This window comes from Paralichthys olivaceus, chromosome 1 (assembly GCF_024713975.1).
Source record: "Paralichthys olivaceus isolate ysfri-2021 chromosome 1, ASM2471397v2, whole genome shotgun sequence".
In the NCBI taxonomy this organism is placed as follows: domain Eukaryota; kingdom Metazoa; phylum Chordata; class Actinopteri; order Pleuronectiformes; family Paralichthyidae; genus Paralichthys; species Paralichthys olivaceus.
In genome coordinates this window covers 25887295-25910934 of record NC_091093.1, presented here as the reverse complement: position 1 = coordinate 25910934, position 23640 = coordinate 25887295, and the positions used below count along the sequence as shown (strand labels likewise).

Here is a 23640-nt window from a genome sequence, read left to right as displayed (position 1 = left end):
AACTTGAGCTGTGCGTCAGAAAGGGAACTTTGTTATGAGCTGGTTTTGTTTGCCAAGCTTTGGAGAGATGGGCAGAATATTATATTTAAGTTGTATAAGCATTTGTAATTTTGTATTGAAGTACTATACATATACAAGTTTGACAAGTGGAACTGGACCATTTGGTGTCTTGTGAACCCATGAAGGTTGGGCCCTATGTGTGCATGACATGACAATAAAATGAATAAACAAATGAAAACAGATATAAGTGACAAAAAACCCTCTAAACCTCCATTGTGTTTTGTATATAGCCCATAAAGTATAAAGCACAATATCATTTCTTTTTGAAAAATCCAATTTACTTATCTACTGCATATTTCTTTATTACTTATATTTAAAATGTAGTTTAAATTAATTACACAGAGAAGCTGGAAAAGTTGGACAGCATCTCTGAGACTGAGCTGCAATCTTTCATTACATAATACTAATACAAAAAATAAAAAAAGGCGCCATCTGCTGGTGAATAAAGTAACATTATTTTTGAAATGGCTTGGCCTGGATTCTTCTATTCCTGCTGTTAATGCAAACAATTCTCTAAATTCAAATAATTATAATGATCTTTATTTATGTGGCAGTTTAAAACAGCACATACTCATGCAGCACAATAACAAATGTAAACAAGTTAAAGCAAGATATTAAAATAAAAGAAGGTTTATTTTCCTATAAGAATAAAATCCATAAATCATCCCCTGAATTAGACCTAAAATTTAAAGTAATCTTAAATGTATTTAAATAGTAATGACAAGGGAACACAAGCACAAAAACAATTTTAGAGTTGCACTTGACCTATAGTGATTGGTTATTGTGATTTAGTTGTCTATTTCATTTAATCATCTTTTGTCATGAAACACATTTCAGTTATAATATTGCTGTTTATAAGTGATCAGTATTTTATAATACAATAGAATGTTATTGTTCCCTGTTGCAATATGTGTATGCTTTGTTGTACCATTAATATATTGATGCCATATTTGTTTTTCTATATTTTGTGTGAGCATACAGTTTATAAACTTTATTAAACTATTACTGAGGGTTTAACTTTCTGCCTGCAGACGCTATTGCTGACGTTTGATTGGTGGACTGGAAGGTGGGGGCGGAGACACAGAAACACGGAAACACGGAAGTAGGAAGTAGACAGAAGAAGGAGATCGATAAAACTACAGGAGCTGCTTGAACCTTTATTTAAACTCAGTGAAGAGACAATCCACAACATGAGCTCTGCGCTGAAAAGACGAGGAAACAATTTTCACAAGAAACCACCGAGGTCAGTGAGAGTCCCGGTGAATTAACGCCGATCAGCTGCTGAAGATGTTTGAATGACCCTGAGGATAAAAAAGATGGAAGCTGCTCTGTCGTCAGACGTCCCGTGGTCTGACGTTAACGTTGTGTATTAGTATTATTTACATTTACACTATTGTGGTGTTTTGTGGTGAATAAGGGGCCGTCTGTGTGTTTTTATAGTATTAAAGCTGTTCAACCTTCTGTTGATCACAGTGTTGCATGAGGCAGATAGACGAGATGTGATTTGTGGTGAGTTTTACCTGCTCCTTGTCTTCAGGCTGACTCATGCTGCAGGGTGACAGGTCAATGTGGTCAGATTAATCAATATAATACAGAAGGAAGCTGAATTTCAAGCAGCTCGGTTCATTGAGACAATTTTCCAAATCACAAATTAATTCAATTTACTATCATATACACAAGATGCCAATTTAGATGTCGGTGACGTATCATTGCACTCTGGAAATTAAGCATAGAACAAACAAACAATTCTACTGGAATTAAAGCATTGAACGACTGAACAATTGGAAATCAAATAGGTTAATTTTTCATCTTTTTATTAACATGTAACTACAGTTCAGATTGTTTTAGAAAATCTTTTACTACGTCAGAAAGTGGCACCAGCGAGGTTTGTCACCATACATAGATCTGACAGATCGGAGGCTATTTGAAAAACACACTCATTGATTCCTATATACAGAAGTCGAGTCAATCAACCATAAAATGTGACAAATTGCATTGTGGGATGGTCGTTAGCTGAAAGTAGTGTGTATGCTAAAGACACACATTTTTTCATACGAATGTAGAATTTGTTCGGGCTGCGTAGAAGGGATATATTCACACATCCAGAGTTCAGAGTTTCAAATAAACTGGCATAGGGTAAATGCAGTGGACGCTTTTAGTGAAAAGGAAATAATTTGTGATGCAGCTACTGTCGGTTGAACTGTAATTGCAGTGGAGTTCAATCCATGTCAGTCACCATAGCAACAGCTGCAGGTGGCGGACCAGCCCTGATCTGTGAGGTCACGCACTTGAGTTTCTCAGAACCTTTTTGTGGCAGGATTCATTTGCTATTTCATGACACACGTGTCCATCCTTATATGCGTGGACTCGTGTGGATGTCTGAATGGCGAGAGAGGGTTTGGGTCAGGAGGTCAACGGCGTGATTGCTTGTCTGTATTCAGAAGCAGCTTCTTTTGCTTTTCCCCGACCGAGCTGAGGTACTCAGTGTATTCAGCTGCACTCATCCTCTTATTGACTGTGTTCAGCGTTCAATCAAAAATTGCAAATCTGCACAAAACGACTTGATTTGTTCAGCAAGTCCACCGCTGCTGACGGGGATTTTAAATTCAATAGCTCACAGGTGTTAAAGTGGCAGTATTTTTACCACATGGTATTTTTACTACAATTTGAAATCATCCCCCTCTCATCCTTTGCAATAACTGTCGGTCAAAAAAGCATCAAAGTCAACAATGTGATTGTATATAAAAGATAGACGATGCAAGATGAGGCCAAAACACCACGGATACCAACACTGCCATTGTGCACGTTTGAAGTCTGCGCAGTAGCGATTGGGGGATGGAGCCACGGTAGCGAAGACCTGCCTATACACACACGCTCTCGACCAATCTCGAGCCAGTCTCAGCTGTCAATAAGTATTTAAAACTAAATTTACTGTAAAAATGAACAGTTGAACAAACATCTGTGAGAACTACCGAAAATGACAGAAACTATCTTTGAGAAACTGTATTTAACTTTGTCCATGTCCCATCCACTAACACGGAGGAGGCAGGGTTTATGACCCAGCTTCATTTTTGGGGGAGCTGTCCTGTCGTCCATCTTTATACACTGTCTATGGTTTCAAGAGTTGACTGCAGCAGTAAACACCATAGATAATGTTTTTGTCTGTAGTAAATGTCTGTGCTGCCTTTAGCCTTTATAATGTTGCTTTATCATGATGACTCACAGTCACTGTAAATGCCTGTTAACAGCAATCCTAGTGTTGTGAAGGACAATACGCCACCGAAGAAGAAGAAGACGAAGCACTTCCACTCGGACCTGTGGTTTATTCTGACTCTGGAGAACTGGATACTGGACTTTGCAAGGCCCATTGTCGTGGTGAGGAGACTCTGCACATTTGATTTAATCTATACCTCATGTTTTAAATAGTGCCAACAAATATAAAATGTGTGAACAGCAGTAGTTTCTTTTCTCATAAGATCATCGTTCCTCTGGAATGGTTTCCTCTGAACAACCTCAGTGTTGGAGACTACTTCCACATGGCCTACAATGTCATCACACCATTCCTACTGCTCAAGGTACGCAAAAACAAAATGTTTCATGAGCAGATCATTTCTTCTTCCATTCTTCAACTTTTCCATCTCTTTTGTAGAAGTGAGTGTCATCAGTCCATCACACTCAGTTCCAGAACTCTAGTTGCTCATCTCTCTACGTCATTCCCAATTGAAATGTGGCGTTTAGGTTCTTACAGCTGTCAATCTTCTGGTGTGGCCTCTATATTCCTGCTGTCAAAGTTTTGTGATACCTTTCCCCTGCCCTGTGGATGTTAGTCGTGATGTCACTGACTTGTTTTTTGGCTATTGTTGTCCGTGGCTGACTTGATCGATGTCTGTTGCTCAGTACAACAGTAGTTTCTTTCTTTGCAAATTGTTGTATTGGCTTTTTCCAGTGTTTGTGCGAAAGCACTGGTCGATTCTCCCTCTTTTATCCCGCAGACAGCTCTCCACTATTCATATTGGTTTGTCCTTTTAACAACAAATGGGATCTTCATGGGTAAACCCAAGGCCAACACCAAAAGATTCAGAGCTATTTAATGTTTAAACAATCACTCTTAAAGGCATAGAAAGATTAAAAGGGTATAAAGGGAGATTATTTTCTAAAATAGTTTTACATGTCTAGGTGGAAATACAGAAATGATGTGAACCTTGTCTCATTTATTTTCGGTGTATGACAAAAACAAGGTAATTGGCCTTGTTATTAATACACTAGTCGACTGATAATAGAGTTTGTGTGTTTCTGCTCTATTCAGCTGATTGAGCGCGGCCCCCGTGCACTACCTCGCTCAGTAGTCTACCTCTGCATAATTACTTTTGTCATGGGAGCCAGCATCCACCTGGTGGGAGACTCCATCAGCCACCGACTCATTCTCAGCGGCTACCAGCTCCACCTGTCCGTCAGAGAGAACCCCATCATCAAAGACCTTCAACCCGCTTCACTGGTAAGGTGGGAATACACTGGGAACACACAGAAGGTTGTCAACATTTTGTAAAAGATGTTTTCTCTGCTGTCATCACGGTCTGATGAGCGAAACTAGCATCTACCGTGTGAAAAGTCTAGACCGCAGCAATTACCTTTTAAATTGTCACACACAAAAAAGCTCTTTGTGTTGCTCGTCTTTCACTGACTTAAAAAAAAACCTATGTCACAAACAGACAAACTGTTTATCTTGTCACACACGTTCAAGCTGAATTTATGAGGCGGTGAAGCAGTGAAATCATTTTTGTTTCTGCGCCCTCATCGCTGTCACAGCATTTGTTGTCATGAAGATACTTTAGACTCATGTGATAAACACAGGACCAGTACAGTTTATACACTTGAGTTAAATCATGTTTCATGTTGACGTTTGATTTGGTGTGAGTGTCAAAGGTTTATTTCCTTCACCATTACATTTTGTGGCAGATCCAGCAATTATTTATCTTTTTACCACATTTTCACCAATTCCTCAGGGACTGTCTCATATATCTTGAAAAAAAACAAGCACATTGAGGAGATTGATATCTGTCAGTGTGCAGCTCTATTGGATTCAAGTAATTGAATCACTGTTTACATACACAAAAACTAAAAGATTGGCCAGAAATGATCAAACGTGTTCATATTTACTGCAATAAATGGAATTTAAACATCAAAATAAAGGAACAAGCAGCTGAGATGTACTAAAACGTGTAATAATTATTCAGGTCTTTCTCCCTGGATGAATGGAAATGTCTGCATTTGTTATGTCTCTTCATTTCATCTTCATCTAATTATGAATTGTTTTGTCTCTGGATGGGATTTCTGCTCTTTTTGTAGTTAAACTGGTATTTGCAACAGTAGATGGCACTGTTTCCTAAGGTAGCCAGAGCCACAGTGCTCGGTTCTTGGCGCTAATGCAGCCGAGGGTTTCTAGTAATAACACAAGGCTTTTGTTCCTCTCTTCACAGATTGACTCCTTTGAGCTGCTGTATTTTTTTGATGAAAAGCTAGGACACTTCATGTGGTACGTGCTTAACAGGTATTTGTGTCTTGAAAATAAATAACTAGATAAAGTGCTGGGGAAGTGGCTGGAATGCAGCAGGATACAGGACAGAGTGGTTTGTGTCATTTTGTTCATTCATTTTCATTCTGAGAGTAATCCACGTCAAGTGATTTGAAAACACACAAAGGGAAGAATCCAATTAAAGCGTGTGTGAAGTGTAGATGCAGATAATTTTAACGCAGCGGACTCCATCAACACAGCAGGTAGTTATCAGTGGCTCCTTTTATATCTTAAAGTATCAAACAGATTTTAGATTGAGCAAACTCCATCCATTCATTATCTATAACGCTTACCCTCTGAGGGTCGTGGGGGGGCTGGAGCCAACGAATGAGCAAACTGATGTATAGTAATTGGGAAAATTTAATCCTACAACATGCAGGAGATAAGAGGGAGACCAGAGAAACTGTCTGATAACAGTTTGTTTGGAAACAACTAAAATCTGTATTGTATGGAAAGGAGCTTTATCATAAGAGGATAAGATCCATCGCTTCCATTTTATTTGCATAAACTCTTAGATTTTGGCAGCAAAGTGGCTCAATTGTCTGTTAACACTCTGGCATTAGGATTTCATTGTTGCACTGGCAGAATTTCCGTTTTCAATATGCTGGAACACATCCACGTCTGTGATGCTGATGTGGGATGTTTGTCAGCCCCCAAAAATCCATAACCTGTAAGTTACAGAAACCTATTGTTGACATTTATATATCTGATAATCTCATATCAGCCAAAGATTGGTCCAGTTCTAAAGGATACTGGTATTAAAGCAATAATACTCAGTGTATCAGGTCTCGGCCGAGCAGTGGGTGAGTCACCTTTCAGTCTGGAACTCATCTCTCATGCTGAAATGTGTGAGAGGAGAGAGGATTTCAGTAGTTTCTGTGTCTCTCTGTCTCTGTGCTCCCGGTCATTCTAGGTAGTCACTGTTATTTTATTTTATTTTTTATTTTTCTATGAAATGTCAAAAAATAGAGAAAAAATTCTCAGAGCTGAAGGTGACATATTTGAATAAATATATGAAAATGTCCCATGTAAAGAAAAGTAACCGTAGAATGCAGTACTTATCATTAATTCATTCTTTGAATAAAGACCAACTCTTCAGTGCGAAAGGGAATTTGAGATTTAGTGAAATGTTTTTGGCTCAGTCAGGTTCATCTGGGTTTTAAAGTGGAGAGTGGAGAAGATGCTTTTTTAAAGTATAATGCCGATAATCACATACTGTATTTCTTAAGCAATACTTTCATCATCCTTTTTTAAAGATACAGTGTCCACAGTCAGATGTACAGTCTGTACACTAACTCTTCCTCTTATTTTACTTTAGGTATGTTCCTTTCTTCATCATTCTGTTCATCTACTTCACCGGATGCTTCACAGCGACAGAAGAAAAGAAAAAGGTTCCTGTGTCTGGTTGGCTGTTGCTGGGACCCAGCGCTCTCTACTATTGGTCAGTCACTTTTTCACATCTTCGGAAAACGCACAAGAACAGAGATCTGATGATGGACCTTGGTCAGTTCACATTAAACGTACATAATACAGTGTATATAAGAGGATGTTAACTTGAATGGCTCTCAGTAGATCACGTACCTCCACCAAGGCCCATCAGTCTCTTTAAATTTAGTCATGCTACACTAGATCACACACACGCATAGATATCAGTCCTTTAAATATTAGATTCTTCTTTTAGAAAGATCTGTGAATTATTACCTCAGAAATAAAAAAAAACGGCCACAATGTTAAAGAAAGCACCTGCACCCGCACCAGATTTTTATGTCCTATCCTTCCAACAACTTTGTGGAAATCTATTCAGGAGGTTTTGCATAATTCTGCTGATAAACCAACCAACCGACCAACAAAAGGTGAAAACACAACCTCCTTTATAAAATAATAAGTGTCACCCTAAACTAATTTCAGTGTCTGAAGGTTAATTTTGATCTTCACAAAAGAATGACATTAAATTCAACTTGTGCAGTAAAATTGACTTCACTTAGAAATCTCAAAAGACAAACAGCAATTAAACATGACCTCCTTGGCAGAGGTAATGAAATAAATAGAAGTATGTGAAAAGTACTGCTTCCATGATTAAAGAGATTAACGTGTGAATTACTATATAAATGCTAAAGGTTAATAATGTTCTCTCTCACATTACAGATTGAAGTGGCTGAAATATAAAATTACTGAAAAAAACATGACAAGTTTTCAGTCAAATACATTAACATTCAAATTTAGTATTACATGATAAATATTGTAATTGTGTTTTTTGTCACTTGTCCCCTCTCAGACTTTTGTCATTACAGTCCCTCTGAATGACTGTAATGACAAAAGTCAAAGTTTGGCAAAACCAATTGAAGCCATCATGTCTTTCAGGACAGTTGTAATGTTTGCGGAAATTGTGTTTTATATATATTTTTTAAATAGATTCAGCTTACTTTTATTGTAGGGAGAAAATAACAAACCCTGATATTTCCATCCTCACCGTGTAGAGGAATTCAAATTGAGGAGATCAGAGTCAGAGTATGAACCTAACAAAATGTCCTTATAAATTTGAAACCTTGAGATTTTGTTCTTGTACTTGTTCTTTAGGGTTAGTGAAAGGCGAGATAAGTGTATTTGTAGACTATATTTCAACAACAAGGCAATTTCAAAGTTCTTTAAGTAAAATGTAAAAAGGCATCGCAACAAATTCTAAAAAGCAACACAAGACAATTACATAGAGAATATTAAAATAAGAAATAAAAGATTGACAGTAACAGTTTCTCTCTGACTTCCCCTTGGTTTCTCCTCCTCAAGGTACTTGGTGACTGAAGGACAAATCGCTGAAGTTTTCCTCCTGACCTTCCTTGCCATGGTTACCGTGGTGATACATCAGTGGCGTAAAGGCCTCAGCCCAGACAGCAATGGCCAGTTCCTGCTCTGTAGTTTCACTGTTGCCCTCATCCTGGTGGGGCTGTGGGTGTTCTACCTTTGGAGTGACCCGGTGCTACGCAAGAAATATCCCGGACTCCTTTACGTGCCAGAACCCTGGTCCTACTACACCTTACACATCAAGAATAACCAATGACCTGCACCCGAGGTCTGTGCTACCGTTTGTGTGATAGAAAACTATTCCTGAATGCTTCGACATCACAAGCTGCGTTTGTGCGTTTGACTTGACTGATGCATGTCTTTTTCGTTCTCCAGAGAAAGTGGCTGCACTCGACTCACGAGGATTAATGATGTGCACCAACGTGTGAGGAGACATATTCCCTCCTGAAGGCAGCAGGACCTCCAGTGATACACAGACTTTAACAAGTTGAGACTGTGATGATGTTTGGGGAAAAATTGGTCTCATTTTGCTTCTGCAATCACTTCTGCTAAACCTGCTTGGACTATGATACATGTCATGCATCAGCACTACCCATCACATGAGGTGTTTGCAATTAGCCCCGATGGGAATGTAAGTTTTAATTTAAGGTGTAAAACCAGGGTTGGGATGCTAACATGCTCAAAGCTAAACGCTAAATTGAGCTGTTCAGTTGGGAATCGAACAGTTGTCAATATTCTCCAACTTCCAGCAGTATTTTGTCTAATCGACATCAGGGGTTTATATCAGGTCTGATAAAGATCTGTAAAGAACGTGTACTGAGGTTTTTACTGTCAGGGCTTGTTCCTCAAATGTCCCGAATATTTCTGTGTATATATACAATGAATCAAGAATTTGTGCTTTCTTATATTTGGTTGTGTGGGAATCTCAGGATGTTTTGTCAGTTTACGTTTAATCATGAAAGTAAATAGGAGCCGAGTCTTTGGTCAGTTGCCAACTTTAGAACGTGAGTAGAAAGACGGAGCAGTATTAACAGATGTGACCTTTTATACCTTTTGTACATTTTTAAAACATTTTAAAATACTTCTTAAAAATGTCAAACAAATGAACAATACATTTTGCAAAACCACCAGTACAGTTCTGTCATGATTAAATATGTTGACTGAAATTCTACTTGTTCGTCATGTGTGAATGTGCTTCATATCAATAGTCCTTAATCATACTGGTAAACGTATTTAAAATGTATTCACTGTATGTGGCTATAAGCTGCTTCCTTTTATTATGTGACTCTATAGTGTCACTGATGAATAATTGGCGGGTTTTATTGGAGGGGTTAAAAGGGAAAGGACAATGCAGCCCTGAGGATCTGGTATCAGCGTTTCCACAGCAACGCATATTAAATTACGTGGAGGCTTTCAGGTGGTGGACTTTAAACAGAGGCGGAGGAACAGGTGACGGAGGCGCCGGTCAACTCTCTGCTTCCTGAAAAGACACCGAGAAACCGCAGAAATGGTGAGAGCGAGACTTTCCCTCCACTGAGATACTTTTTATTTCATGTGTTTTCTTATGTAACTGATATTTCATTTGTACATATGATGCAATACTTTGCAGGCTAAGTTCTTCACACCAGTACAAATCAATGGTAAGAGTATTCCACAGCACCGCCACACATCTGTTAATGATTGAATGTTGAAATTGTACAATTTGTTAATCTACCCTTTTCATATGTACACTGCATTTATATTTTAATAACTTAAAAAAAAAAAGAAAAAGAACGCTTTTGGGGACTCATTAGGATCAAAGTCTGATCTTGTTCTGTTCCTGTGAAGTAAAACCACTGGATTTCTACGTTCACTTGTGATTTTATGACGGATGAACTCACTAGAAAATGTCAATATCTTCGTTATTTCCCAGAATTCAAGGAGTGCTTCTCCTTGTACGATAAGAAGCATAAGGGCAAGATCGATGCCAAAGATCTCATCACAGTTATGCGCTGCCTCGGCACAAGTCCCACGTTCAGTGAAATCGAAAGGCACCTGCAAGTTCACAAAATTGGTAAAGTACAACACAACACAACATGAATCCAGTTTGTTTGTCAAGGTTGTGAGACTGAAAAATAATGATCAAGTAAGTTGCTTATATAATATAATCAATGTTGTAAATACTGATATTTTGGTGATGTGTTCAGTTACATCTACTGCACCTCTGTCTGTCCTGGGGGATGGATCCCTCACAGAGTGCTATGCAACATACAGTTTGACAGGCTCTAACCTCAAACCCTTAAAATGTATATGAAATATACCATCTCTTAAATGGGGAAAGGGAGAAACCTTAAGATCAACATTATTAATGACATAATTCCAGTCTTTCTATCCTCACGTTGACCTTGTACTCGGTTTTACTGCACAAGTTGAGTTCCTCACTGTGACTTTAATTACGTGTGGTATGAGCCAAAATTGCCCCTTTGTTACATTTCTGACTTTTTCTTTAACATTACGAAAATAGTGCGTTTTTCCAATTTCCCAGGGATTCTGTCATATTTAATCAAATCTGTTGCAGCTTGTTTGAATTTAAGAGGATTGTTGGGTTTTGTCGGAGGCATGAGCTCCACTGAGCCTCATTCGGTTTAAGTGCTGCATTAATGCCATTCTTGTCAACTCGCGCATCGTTTCTTCACAATTATTTTTTCAACTTGGCACCGGCCCACACTTTGTGTTTGATCCCTGTTTTAGAAAAGTCCGGTGAGCTGGACTTCTCTTCCTTCCTGACAATGATGCACAGGCAGATACAACAGGAAGACCCCAAGTCAGAAATCCTGGAGGCCTTGAGGATGACAGACAAGCAGAAGAAAGGATACATCCAGGCGTCTGAGCTGCGGGCCAAGCTCACCAAGCTGGGGGAGAAACTCACGGACAAAGAAGGTAAAGTCACAGCTGAATCTGAGGAGAGAGGCAAAGTGGAAAATCTGCACAATGTGTTTTTCCATTGAACAGCGAATGAGTTGCTGTGTTGACGCTGAGCTACAGCAAAAACATACAGTTCAATCGATAAAAGGGCTTTTATATATTCTTATATAATCCACAGTGAGCACATGGATGCAGGGCTCAGAGTTACATCGCCGTCTCTCCATGATTGGACAGTTAATTTATGAGATTGGATTTCAGATGAAACTGTAACAGTGAAGCGCTGACCCAGAGTTTAAAAGTTGTATGAGACCTTCACTGTTCACAAAATATTGATGTGAAGGTCTGGCTGAATATTCATGATATTTAAGAAGGCAGTCCAGTGAGGGTCTGCCTCAGTATCTCCATTGATTTACCAGTCTTTCCATATTCCTTTGCTGTCCTGACACCTGCCTGCTTACAACAGCTCCTCTCCTGTTATTCAGAAATCTGATCTGATATAAATATACACACACACACACACACACACAATTTTTAACTATTCCTTTAAGCCTCAACTTTGGGGGTTTGTCCATATCCCATATGCTAACATGGAGGAGGTGGGGTTTCTGACCGACACTGCAGCGAGCCACCGGGGGAGTGAACGAGACACCTCGACTTCACCGAGGCCGTTATGTCATCGGTCTTTAAATAGAGTCTATGATTTCCACCAACAGGTTTTTTACTATGACAGTGATTGAAGGAGACAGTAGATCATGTCTTCTGCTGACAGCCCTGAAGTGATGACAACAGTCGTCTTGACAGTTTTGTCGCAGCGTTTCCTGCGGAGACGCTCATCAACAGTTAAATCTGTGGGATTGATTTTGAAGCCTTTTGTGTTTCAAAGCCCTTAAACTCAGTTATTCATACGGTTTCTGGGCTCAAAGCGACATAAAGATTTAACTCCAGAGCGCTGCTGCCTTTCACTGTGCACATCAAGCAGTTTAAATTCAAACCAAGCTCGGCTGCTTCCCAGCGGAGACTTGTCCATCACGTTGAGTATTGACGCAGATATTGATGTCACTGAGAAAGCAGACAGCAGCTCTCAACTGTACAAACTGTATTAACTGTAAGCAGCTGAGGATGAGCTCCGTCGTTGTCGTAGTAAATCTGAATATTCAGGAGATCTTCATTGGCTCGATTTGTAGATCGCTGTGTGAAGAAACTGAAATTAACTCTGTTCTGTTGCTCAGTGTTGATTTGTGAAGTCGCTGCGTTTCATTTGCTCAAAAGAGCTGTTACATCATTTCATTTCGGAGTCTTTCCACATTCATACATATGTTCCACCACTTCTGTGAACCTGAAACTTTAGTTATAACATTTCAAGCGTTAGATAATTCATCCACATGAGTAAAGGTGGATTTTCACAAGAGATTTGAAGAATTTCTAAAAAGGAAATGCATTTCTAAATTTTTCTCTTTACCCGTTGGTCAACTTTGAGCCTCAGTTTTATTTAAAGTACACTGATTATTCTTTTATTTGAAATCATAAATAACCCTAACTATCTCCAAAGTAACTGGACAATTATAGACCTCAAATAAACAGAGTGCAGAAGATATATCATGAGGTACAAATATAAATAAACCTCAATATTCCATCCCTGTTTCAAACACCTCAAAATAACGATTTTGATAAAACTATAAAACTCAGGTTTTACCTTGCATCAGTCTGTAATGAAAGGTATATATAATGTTTGTATTTTGTATTTCTTACCACTTAATCTTTTGTCTTCTGCTGCTTTAAGAAGTAAATTATCAATAAAATCTTATCTCATCTCATCTTAATCTTATCTTGGGGAACATTTTCTGGACTGTTACTGGAGTTTTCGAGCTGTTTTCTCCTTTCACAGCTTTCGGTGTTTTTGTGTGTTTCCTGTGTTTAGTGGACGAGCTCTTCAAAGAAGCAAACGTCCAGTCGAACGGGACAGTGAATTATGAAGAGTTCACCAAGATGGTGACGCTGCCTCCTGTTGATTATTGATTTCTCCAAAGAAAAACACAAGGCATGATGGGAAACTGAGTTCACACGCTGACAGAGGGAAAGACGACACACCGGATTCAATCTCCGTGTTCAGAACAGCAGATTTGAGCCTGACAATAATCTTCATTATGTTTTTTTGCCTCATGAATATTCACTGATTATTTAATTAAATGCAGAATCTCCTTCCTGTAACCATTTTCCATCGGTTTCCTCGATGACTCATCTCTTCGTGAAGCACTGCCGTTGTTCTGCATCCTGAGGAAAACATGATCTGAACTCTTAATCTTTGATGGAATCAAGTTTTGAAACCATTACGTTCTCAGTTGGCCCTTTATCAAGTCTGACAGTCCGACTAAACTCAATGATTTGAATTTAATCTAGTTTGATGCTTTGTATATTTACTTGAAAACACTTGTGTGTGCTACCTTTAGTGTCATGATGTAGTTTTTGTCACAAACATGTGTTTAAAGACTTAATTAATGTATTCTTAAGGACCAAGACTATAAATGTATGTTTTCACAAGTGTTATTTAATCGTATTTAATACAGAATATAAATATCTATATGTAACTACATTTTATTGATTAATAAACAAATAACAGTTGCTCCAAAACTTGTAAGAGTTGTGTTATCTCATTAAAGCTTGTAGTTGACCGAGTGATTCCATGATGTGTTCAAACACTAATAACTATATTATTACTGATTCTAGAAACACAGATACTCCCTGAGCAGGTCATGAAACCTGTGTGATCTCAGCACTCAGCATTACGCCCCGATTCAGTCATAAGGTTCAAAAGCCGCAAAAATGATTCATCTAGTTTCTGCTTTTTCCCTGCAATGATGAAATGTTTGCTCATGACAAAACCAAAGTATATATCCATCATTTCCACAAACTCCGCTCTACTATGTGCAGCATAGACACACTGAACATACCGGATGTGACTGCTGGTGTCATCCTACTTTCCCCCTTTAACTCTCTGAACAGACAATACTCATCTTTGGGATCATGGAAAATATTTACTAGGCTACGACCTGCTGCTGGATAATGAATGAAATCGTCACATTTGACTTTTAGAATATGGTTTGCAAAGGGAACTTAATGTGAATGAATCTTAAAACCAAGTAGAAAGAAATTAAAGAAAAGCAACGGCCTCAACTGGAAACACCAAAAACATTATGATCAACTTATTACTATTCAAATCTGCCAGTGACAGTTATCAATCAATAATCAGTGACTGAAACTGAGAGATGATCTCAAGAAGCTCACGTTGGAAAAACACATTTTAACTCTTCATTTGAAATAACTCTCCTGTAATTGACTCCACACACCTTATTTAGGAGCCTGGCAACAGTAACCAGAGACACACACGTCATCACTACCTGAATCCTGGATGTAATTCTGAGATAACAAGTGAAGGAAGCATGTGAACATGATTCAATCTACAATTTAAATCTACAATTTAAAACAAATATATATAAGAAAACACAAATTTTTCTTCCAAGTTATATCCATTTACACGTATGCATTATATATGTAGACAAGATATTTATATTTTACTTTTAATACACGTTAGAACTACACAGTATCAAGTAATAATCCCTTATAAAGTATGACTTTTAACTGTGAGATGTAGAGACACTTTGGTTCCTGTGTTGATTGTTGCCTGAGGACAGTTTGTACATCAGTCAACAAAGAGGTTTCGTTACGTCTGAATTCAGTTTACTGCCTTCAACAGATACAGAAAATAACTCCAGAGGTTTGTCATCGTCACCAGCGCGCGCACACGCACACGCACACACACACACACACTTTTTTTTTTTATGAATGTAGGAAGAAGCACATAAGACGAAGACGTCAAGTGTCAAAAACATAACGGCAAGAAATCCTTATTCAACCGAATGTGACGTGTTCCACTTTCACACAAAAACATTTATTCTGAAATGCTGAATTTGCCTTCATTTCAAATCGAGTGGTTAATAAACACATATTGACATCAAATGACCCAATATTCAAGTAGATGAGGCACTGGCCCTGCCAATACCCGACCTGAAGCGTCTGGAGCCTGCGTGGCCTCGAGCACCAAGAATATCCTGCACGTCCACTTTTCACATTTTACTTAATGACTTTTAAATTAAAGTGTAAAGTGTAACCGTTCGCTAAAACCCGCCCAACACCGCGTTTATGTTATCACCATCGGTTTGAATAGTTATCCAAGGATGATTGATTGTCTGATTGTATATTGGTTGGTTGGTTTGTTTGTTAGTGAACTCTGACTAATGACTGACATTCTAGTTTGTTTGTCAGCAGGATTACGCAAAAAACACAGAATCAGATTTCCACAAAACATGGTGGAAGGAAGCGACAGGAGCCAAGAAAGTAAAATTTTGGTGTGTCTCACCTTCTGTAACATTGCCTCATAGTGTTTGAGTCAAACACAATTTTTTTTCTCAATGTTTCAGTGTTTTTGAATAATAATTCATGGATCTTAAAACATTTATAAAATCAATGAGTGTGTGAAATGTGTTGCAGCTTGATTGAATGCACGGTCTCGGCTGAGACGTGTGCTGAGTGCTAGTTTCACGTTGTTTCAAAAATCACCGCAAAGTTCGATCAACCGCTGTTTTTGCTGATCGTGAAGCCTAACAGGCACATAGCAACTGTATCTAAGGGGGCAGGGCTTAGCGAGCGGCCAGTTGTTTATTAACGTCACGTGAGGAATTTCTGCACCACTTATTTAACTTGTACCACATTTAACGTAAAACCACACGGAACTTTATACCTGATTCAATCTGTACACTCTCTGCTGCCGTCATTAACATGAAAGCATTGTACCAACGGTTAATAAGTGGTTTATCTACACATGTAATGATGTATTACTACATCATTACTACACTGACTACACTCATGGGAGCACCACATCTGTTACAAGGACATATTGATTCATAAAATCTGTTCAGACGGAATAATAATAATAATAATATATAAAAGTGCAAACAGATGTTTACATTCTCATTGTTTAACTAGGAGAAAAGGACACGGTTTGTTATATTTCCAATTTCTTACAGCCTCATATAATAATATAAGTTTTGGAATATGACTCATTCATGATTCGTCTGTAGTGGTGATGAGGCAGAGGCTCAGATTGTCGATTTTCAGTACATTTCATCACTCAGTGGTGCAGTCAGTGTCCTTGTTGGCGTGTGAGTGATTGCTTTGTTGTTGCACCTCAGCGGCGAGACGTGCCAGCGGGCCGGGAACGCTGGCTGCAGGTTTTGCAGCACTGAGCTCGTACGTTGGCCAGATGGCAGCGGCCGAGCACACGGAGAGTGTGGCAGAAACGGAACGTCAGCCGGTCCCGAAGACAAACCGCTCCTGTGTGGGCGACAGAGAGAGGGAGAGAGAGAGAGATGTTACCTGAAGAGGTGAAACCGACTTTTTTCTGATCATACTCAGTCGACACAGGCTGATGACAGAATGAATCATAGACATGTTGTTATATCAGTGATTGAAGCCAAATCATGTTGTCACATCTGTTTCATCTTATCCGTTTTTATTTCGTGCAGTCTTTTTAAATTACTGACAACACGAGAGGATCCAAATAAAAACAGACACATGGAAACAGTTCAGTGCACCGGGTCCGGGCAGGAAGCCGGGGATCATGGGTAATATTCACCATTCAGTGTGTGTTTCGGTTCTTTGAGTGGGACTACACAGTCAACACATAGAATAGAATTTTCACATTACAGATATAATTTTCACATTAAAACCACTTTATCGCTTCGATAAGAATACCAACAGTATTAAATAACCATGTGTGGCTACAGGGGGCGCTGATGCTCATGTAACGTTACTCAGTGTTGCTTTAACTTCTGTTCGGTTCTTGAGTTTTGGGGATTTTTGACCGAAGTGAGATGACAATCAAAAATATTCTCTTCTCCTGCAGATGTTGGTACAACAATGAATGTGAGGAAAAGAAGACTACTTATAAAACTGTGTCAGAGGCCAACGCACCTGAAAGAAAAACAGATTTGTACAATTGGAAAAAAAGAAAAGAAAACACAACCCACACTTTCCTGCTGCAATTTCAGTTGAGGGGAATAATGTGGATGTTTCTGAGAGGAGGAAGAAAAGCGCTGATGGCTTTTACAGGCAATCAAAGTATTATAGTTATAAATCTACTGCAAACTGCTGTGTTCTGTGGTTTTCAGCAACAGGGACAGATATGAGAATATTATTTCAGGAGAGAAACATTTTAATTCTCAAAGTTCTCTGAGAGCTTAAACAAGGTCTTCACACTGTGACATTATGATCATCTACAGTGTAATTGTTTATAAAGTAGACCTAAAAGGTCACAGTACATTCTGTGCTCAGCTCAACGTTCTTGTTATGGAATTGCACACAATCGGCAGTAACGCCTCTGCAGTCTGAAGTGAAGCAGAAAAAAAAGATTGTACAATAGGTGTTGACACGTGCGAAAGAGGCGTCACTGCTTCTGCTCAATACACAATATTTCCTTTGTGCATCTCATCTCACCCCCAGTTGTTATCTTTGACTAAGCAGCGTACCCCTGACTGAACAGCAGAAAGGGACAAAAGGACACAGGAGATGTGGAGTTATATGGAATATAATAATACCCAGGAATATTGGGTTAGGTAACAACAACAACAAAAAATCCAATTATGGTTTTCCAGCCCCTCTTCACCTTATGGATCCCTGGTATCAGTGGATGTGGCTGTGCATTGGTTACTAATACAAAGTTCACAGAAAGTTAAGTGAAGCATTATAAATGGACAGGCCAGGGAAGACAATAGCTCAGTGAGGAACATTTCAAGAGTGAAAGGCTGATGAAGGACCATAAGGGATTGAAATGAGCACAATTAAATATTGCACAAGCCCATATGACCTACATATCTCTGTATGATCAATATTTTAAAACTACAGGGTGCTCAGAGACTGCATACCTCCACCAAAACCCTATCACCACCATGTTTCAAACAGAGAAAATATTATATTCATATTTGCTCAAAAATCGATCCTCCAAGGAAGTTTTTGTTGGTTTGTTTATTTGTTTGTATGCAAGATTACACAAAAAATACACAAAAATGGATCTCTATTTTTTCTTGGCAGAAGGGGATGTGGTTTTGGCCAGAAGAGAACCCATTACGTTTTGGTGTGGATCTGGATCAGGGGGCAGATCCACACATTCTTGAAAATTGTGAGTTGCAGGCGTTTTTCAACATTTTTAATAATTATTTTTTGATAAGGAATTCATGCAGACAGTCAGACAAACAAATGCAGATGAAAACCATTAACTGTAAATCACTAGAGGCGACTCTGAGAGCACGAGCTCCATCAACCAACACCTCTTCATCACCATATTGCATTTAGTATTGAGATCAGGTATTGGATTAATATCCAGGTCTGCAGCAAATTTCCCCTGTTCATAGATATTAGATTCTTCTTTTTCTAGTCTGCTCTAAAGGTTAATGAGGTTTCTTTCGGCCCATACCCCATTCGTCCACGAGAACCAACAAAATCTGTTCAGTAAATTGCGTAGTCCCACAAACAATCAAACAAGGTATTGACCTTCTAGTGCCTTGAGATAATGTATATTATGATTTGGCGCTATACAAATAAAATTGAATTGAAAAAAAAACCTAACTGGAAGTCACTTCGAGCGAATACCTTCGCAAAACCTTAAATCTAATCAAGCTAATTACTATAGGGGTGTAAACATAACCTCCATGAGGTGATAATGGACTTCCATCTGCCAATCTTTTGTTTGACTTCCATCTGCAAATCTTTTGTTTGACTTCCATCTGCAAATCTTTTGTTGCAAAAATTGAGAAACAGTCCGAACATTTACTCTCCTTCAGTTCTGTTGACCAACTCCAGGGGGAAATATTTGAATGTGTAGCCGCTACACGGTGTTCACCAGCTGCTCTCTATCTGTGTCGCCGGCTGAGTACATGGGGTCCGACTGGTATTTTAGAGTCTTTTACACGAATACAGCTGCTTGTAAGAGACTTAAATACTCTGAGAGCAGTAGAGTTGTGGGCTGGACAGATGAACAACAAGCTAAATCTCTGTAAAGCTCAATAAAGCTGCAGAATTATGTAATATTTCCATGTAGTTTTATCACCTTGCACGACTCACTTGATGCATTATAATACCAATATTGAAAATAGAGTCCTGCTGGGATCTCTGAAGGAAGTTTAATATTTCTGTCACTTCAGTCTGATCCAATGAAATAAAGATATTTTAGAGGACTGCTGGAGAAAAGCTTAGACCTTTGGCTCATGCCTCCAAAATCCTCTGGTGGTTTTAAATTACAGAAACATATTTCACCCTTCACTGAGACATGGTGAGCTCAGGTAACCTCAACCTTTCTTCAGCTGTTACTAGACACTATTGTTGCCAGGATATTTATTCCTGTCAGGATTTAAATGGATCTAAATTAGCTTATTTTCTAAGGTGGAAAAAATGCGTCACTTTGTTGTTCCCTGTGGAAAAGAAACACTGAAACAGGTTGTAGATCATTGTGAAAGAAACTCTGGAACACACCAGCGTCTTTCATACGACACAAGACGACAACAAGTACTATGTCAGGAGAGAAATAAATGATTTCAAGCCTCCAGAAAATATCATGCTAATCAGTTGAGTAGTTTTTGCATGAACACAAATGGAAACACAAGCACCTTTGCGGAGGTAACTAGAAAAATTAACCTGCCAGGGTATTATTATTATTATTATAATCATGAACTCTGCTTTTTTCTCAATAAACCCAAACAAATCCAGTGGTGAATAATCTTTAATGAGATTTTCAATAACTTTTGAGTGGTGTTATGAAACCAAACCAAAAGCATAATGACTACATCACCTCTTTATAATGACTTTATTATTTATTCATTAAACCAACACAATGTAGCTCATTAGCTTCTGACGGTCTCTGAAACCCTGACGCTAAACGCAGGTCACGCTTTGTTTAAACAACCATCGGTCTCCCCTCTGCCTTCGGCTGGTGCAGGTATGTGAGGGTCCGCTTGGATCCCACTGATGTGGGATTCATCAGAGGGTCGACCCAAGGACATGAGAATCAGATCAATCGTCCAATCTTCAAACGCTGGGCACTTAATAAATGCTGGCAATCATTAATACCGTCTGAAGTTTGTCTGCCTGTCACACATAAACTACAGAATCCATGTTCATCATCGAATTTTTGTGAAAGCAAAAATACCCATGAGTGTGTGTAATGTGGTGTTGCAGCTTGATTGAATTTAAGGGGACTGTTGGACCTTGGTGGAGGTACGAGTTCCATCTTTGATCCAGGATTCGCGAACGTTATTTTGATTTGTTCCCAACACGTGTGTTTGTGGGAAAAGCAAATCACAGTTAACGACTGCATGTTAATGTCAAAATGAAATAGATACCACATCAGGTCTCTGTGTTTTTCCTGCAGAACTGTGTTTGGATTGGCAAAGCTTCCTGGTTTACTCTATAGCCGGTGGTGGGTCTCAAATGAGTTCACCATCGAGCCAAAGAAATTTAATCTAACAAGACAACAACAAAATGATCTCGACATATGTGCTCATATATAGAAGAAGCGCAGGCAGTCGATTTGAAGACGTAAGAGTTTCTTCAGGGGACAGAGTTCAGGATCAGGGACTTCAGCGCCCTCGCTGCAGCTGAGGTTAAAGAAGACGTGTCAAAGGTCATTAATGTCAAATACGTCATTGTTTTTTTCCCATCTCATTCTTCAGAAACACATGACCTGTCCTTGTGCAGGATGGACTTGCTTCAACTAATCCAGCTGCTGCTGAGAAACCAGCCTCCGCTTCATGGCGGGATACTAATGATTGGGGCCGAGATTTGTTGTTGCAATTTAAAAAGGAAAAATCTGTCCTGGGTTCACTCACACCTGGTCTCACACATCCCGTTTCACAGTCTGAATTAAAAGTCATAGTTTGTGCCATCGTCTGTGTCGAAAAAGTAAAACAAAGAATTATGCCTAAAACAGTGATTTGAATCATGTTGAGTTAGTGTGAATAAATCAAATAACTTGAGAATGATTTAATGAAATAATGTTAAACTTATAATTAATATTGTGATGATTGATTTATTCACACTAACTCCACATGATGGAAAACACTTCATTAGTGACTCTTAACATTGAACTCATGTAAAACAGTTAAATGTTTAATTGAAATATATCAAGTCAATAATATTTGTTTGAGTACTGGCTTTGCTCATGTGCAATATTATAAAATATATTTTACAGTGCCTATTATGATGCCCTAATTATGCTGGTTTCTCATTTTCTCATTTTAATATTTATCAATGTCGAAAGAGGTGTGTGCAGGAATGTGTGTATGTTTTGTCAAAGTAAATCTCGTGGTATTATTTTGTGCAATGACAATAACGCTCTCTGATTCTGAAGCTGCTTGGATCAGTTCGGCACAGACTCGAATACGGATCAGACTGGAGTATTGTTTTGGTCAATATTTCACAGTGGGGCATGTTATGTTGACTCGTGACCTTTATCAAATGTCAGATGAAATGCTGCCTGAGTCGGATCTGACAAACCTTCCTTCCTGACCATTGTCCACTCTGATTACTGACATTTATGATCAGTTACTAAGAAAACTCTAAAAAGTGCAGTTGACAACCTTTTATTGCACACGCCCACACGTAAGAACATTCTCTGTGCAATGGATGGAATTACCTCCTGCTTCTTCACTTTACATTTCCATCACGTCTAGTCTCCATTAAGTCTGGAGAGAGGATTTCAATCTGTGTCCTATTACATTTAGATTTGCTCTCATGGATCAATGCAGCATCCGGATATCTCTGAATTAATATCTGTCCATAAGCAGCGATGTGGAGTGATGCTCAGGGGATTTGACAGGAATGCAGGACAAGAGGAAACAGGTACTCATTTGAATTCAAAGAAAACACTTGGTGTAAGATCAGATTTTACTTTCAGGAATTTTCACTTGGGGAAGAAAAACATCCCAAAGTTTCCTGAACATTGCAGAAAATATCAATAATTCATTAGATTATGTTTCACAGTAAGATCTCACTTTTGTAATTTGAAAACGTCGTGAGGGGTCTCTCAATCCAAAACACAGCGAAGCAGCTTGGGATCATGCGAATCATAGTTTTCACTCCCACTGAAGAAACTCTACCTCTACCTCAGGCTCAAAACATGTTTTATTCATGTTACTGATCCTGATCCTTCACAAGTGATCGATACAAACAGTTTAAGGAATAAATAGCCGACCGGAGTTTCTCCTTCGCCATTTGTTATTGGCATCGGAGGTTGTAGCAGAGATGAACAAAGCCACAGGTAAAGAAAATGAAATGTCCCATTACGTCGGCTAAAGTTGAGGATTTGATCATTGTTCGAAACATTTTGGAAGATGTAAGGACACAAGTCAATAAAATAAATAATATACGTCTTTTTTTTTGACATTTTAGTGAATTTTTGTTTTAAAGAACCGTGTTTTGATATCGTATATTAATGTAGCTGTGATTATGCATCTTCTGTATTTTTATGCTCATGAAAGCTGTTCTCTACTGATAGTAATGATTATTTCAGTAAGTTATTTTTCACCATGAACTCACTTCCCTCAGGACAATAATCGTCATGTTTGTGAAGCATTTCACACTCAATGAGTTACCTCCTCAGAGTTGATTTAATCAAACTGCTGCGATGATTGAGACTCACACAAAAGGTGTTTGATTAGAGCCATCAATGCAATTCACTGACCTCAAGTAACTTAAAGATAAATAACTGAGTCACATGTTCAGAAAAGTACGATGAACCATGAACACTTCTATTGCAACAGATGGTTAATGTGGAAGTTATCACATTTGGGGCTTTGTTATGTTTTAATGTTCTGCTGCTTTAGCTACAGATTTTGTGAAGAAGGGATATTTTTCCGTATGAGAAAGCAGCTCATTCCCTGCCGAGCAAACTTATTATACGACTCCTGTGTACCACAAGCCCTGATAACAGAATATCTGAAATGTATTTTCAGTCAATTCCAGGGAGATTTCAATTTTTGATTGTGACAATTTATTCTGGATTCAATCTGCTGTTTTCTTTTATCTTAATAACCGACAAGATTTGAGTCAAACTCAAAATGGCACACGCGAGTGCACTGTTTCACTGTTGCAATGTTTCACATGTGAATTATGATAATGTGAAGACATGAGCAGGGACTTTTGTCACGACTTCACCTCCTTCCGAGATGCACCTGTCTTTGGATGACTTGAGGATCGCAAGT

General features: G+C 38.7%; 3 protein-coding genes across 3 annotated transcripts in view; 2 read left to right on the top strand and 1 right to left on the bottom strand.

The window, feature by feature from the left end:
• The first annotated feature begins 1125 nt into the window (after nucleotides 1-1125).
• Nucleotides 1126-9597, top strand: LOC109637194 (CLN6 transmembrane ER protein). The gene is made up of 8 exons (XM_020099402.2): nucleotides 1126-1303; nucleotides 3309-3435; nucleotides 3537-3635; nucleotides 4367-4555; nucleotides 5538-5593; nucleotides 6951-7073; nucleotides 8417-8699; nucleotides 8807-9597. The coding sequence occupies exons 1-7, from the start codon at nucleotides 1251-1253 to the stop codon at nucleotides 8685-8687; spliced, it is 918 nt and encodes a 305-aa protein (XP_019954961.2). The 5' UTR covers nucleotides 1126-1250; the 3' UTR covers nucleotides 8688-8699; nucleotides 8807-9597.
• A 244-nt stretch (nucleotides 9598-9841) lies between these two features.
• On the top strand, nucleotides 9842-13963 carry calml4a (calmodulin-like 4a). Its single transcript, XM_020099525.2, has 5 exons — nucleotides 9842-9941; nucleotides 10041-10071; nucleotides 10344-10484; nucleotides 11162-11350; nucleotides 13254-13963. The coding sequence occupies exons 1-5, from the start codon at nucleotides 9939-9941 to the stop codon at nucleotides 13349-13351; spliced, it is 462 nt and encodes a 153-aa protein (XP_019955084.1). The 5' UTR covers nucleotides 9842-9938; the 3' UTR covers nucleotides 13352-13963.
• Nucleotides 13964-15259: 1296 nt separating this feature from the next.
• LOC109637276 (A disintegrin and metalloproteinase with thrombospondin motifs 7) overlaps nucleotides 15260-23640 on the bottom strand; it is a 61534-nt gene continuing 53153 nt past the window's right edge. The window contains exon 24 of the mRNA XM_020099524.2: nucleotides 15260-16723. Coding sequence (XP_019955083.2) covers nucleotides 16578-16723 — 146 coding nt within the window. The 3' untranslated portion in view covers nucleotides 15260-16577. The remainder of the gene's footprint in view (nucleotides 16724-23640) is intronic.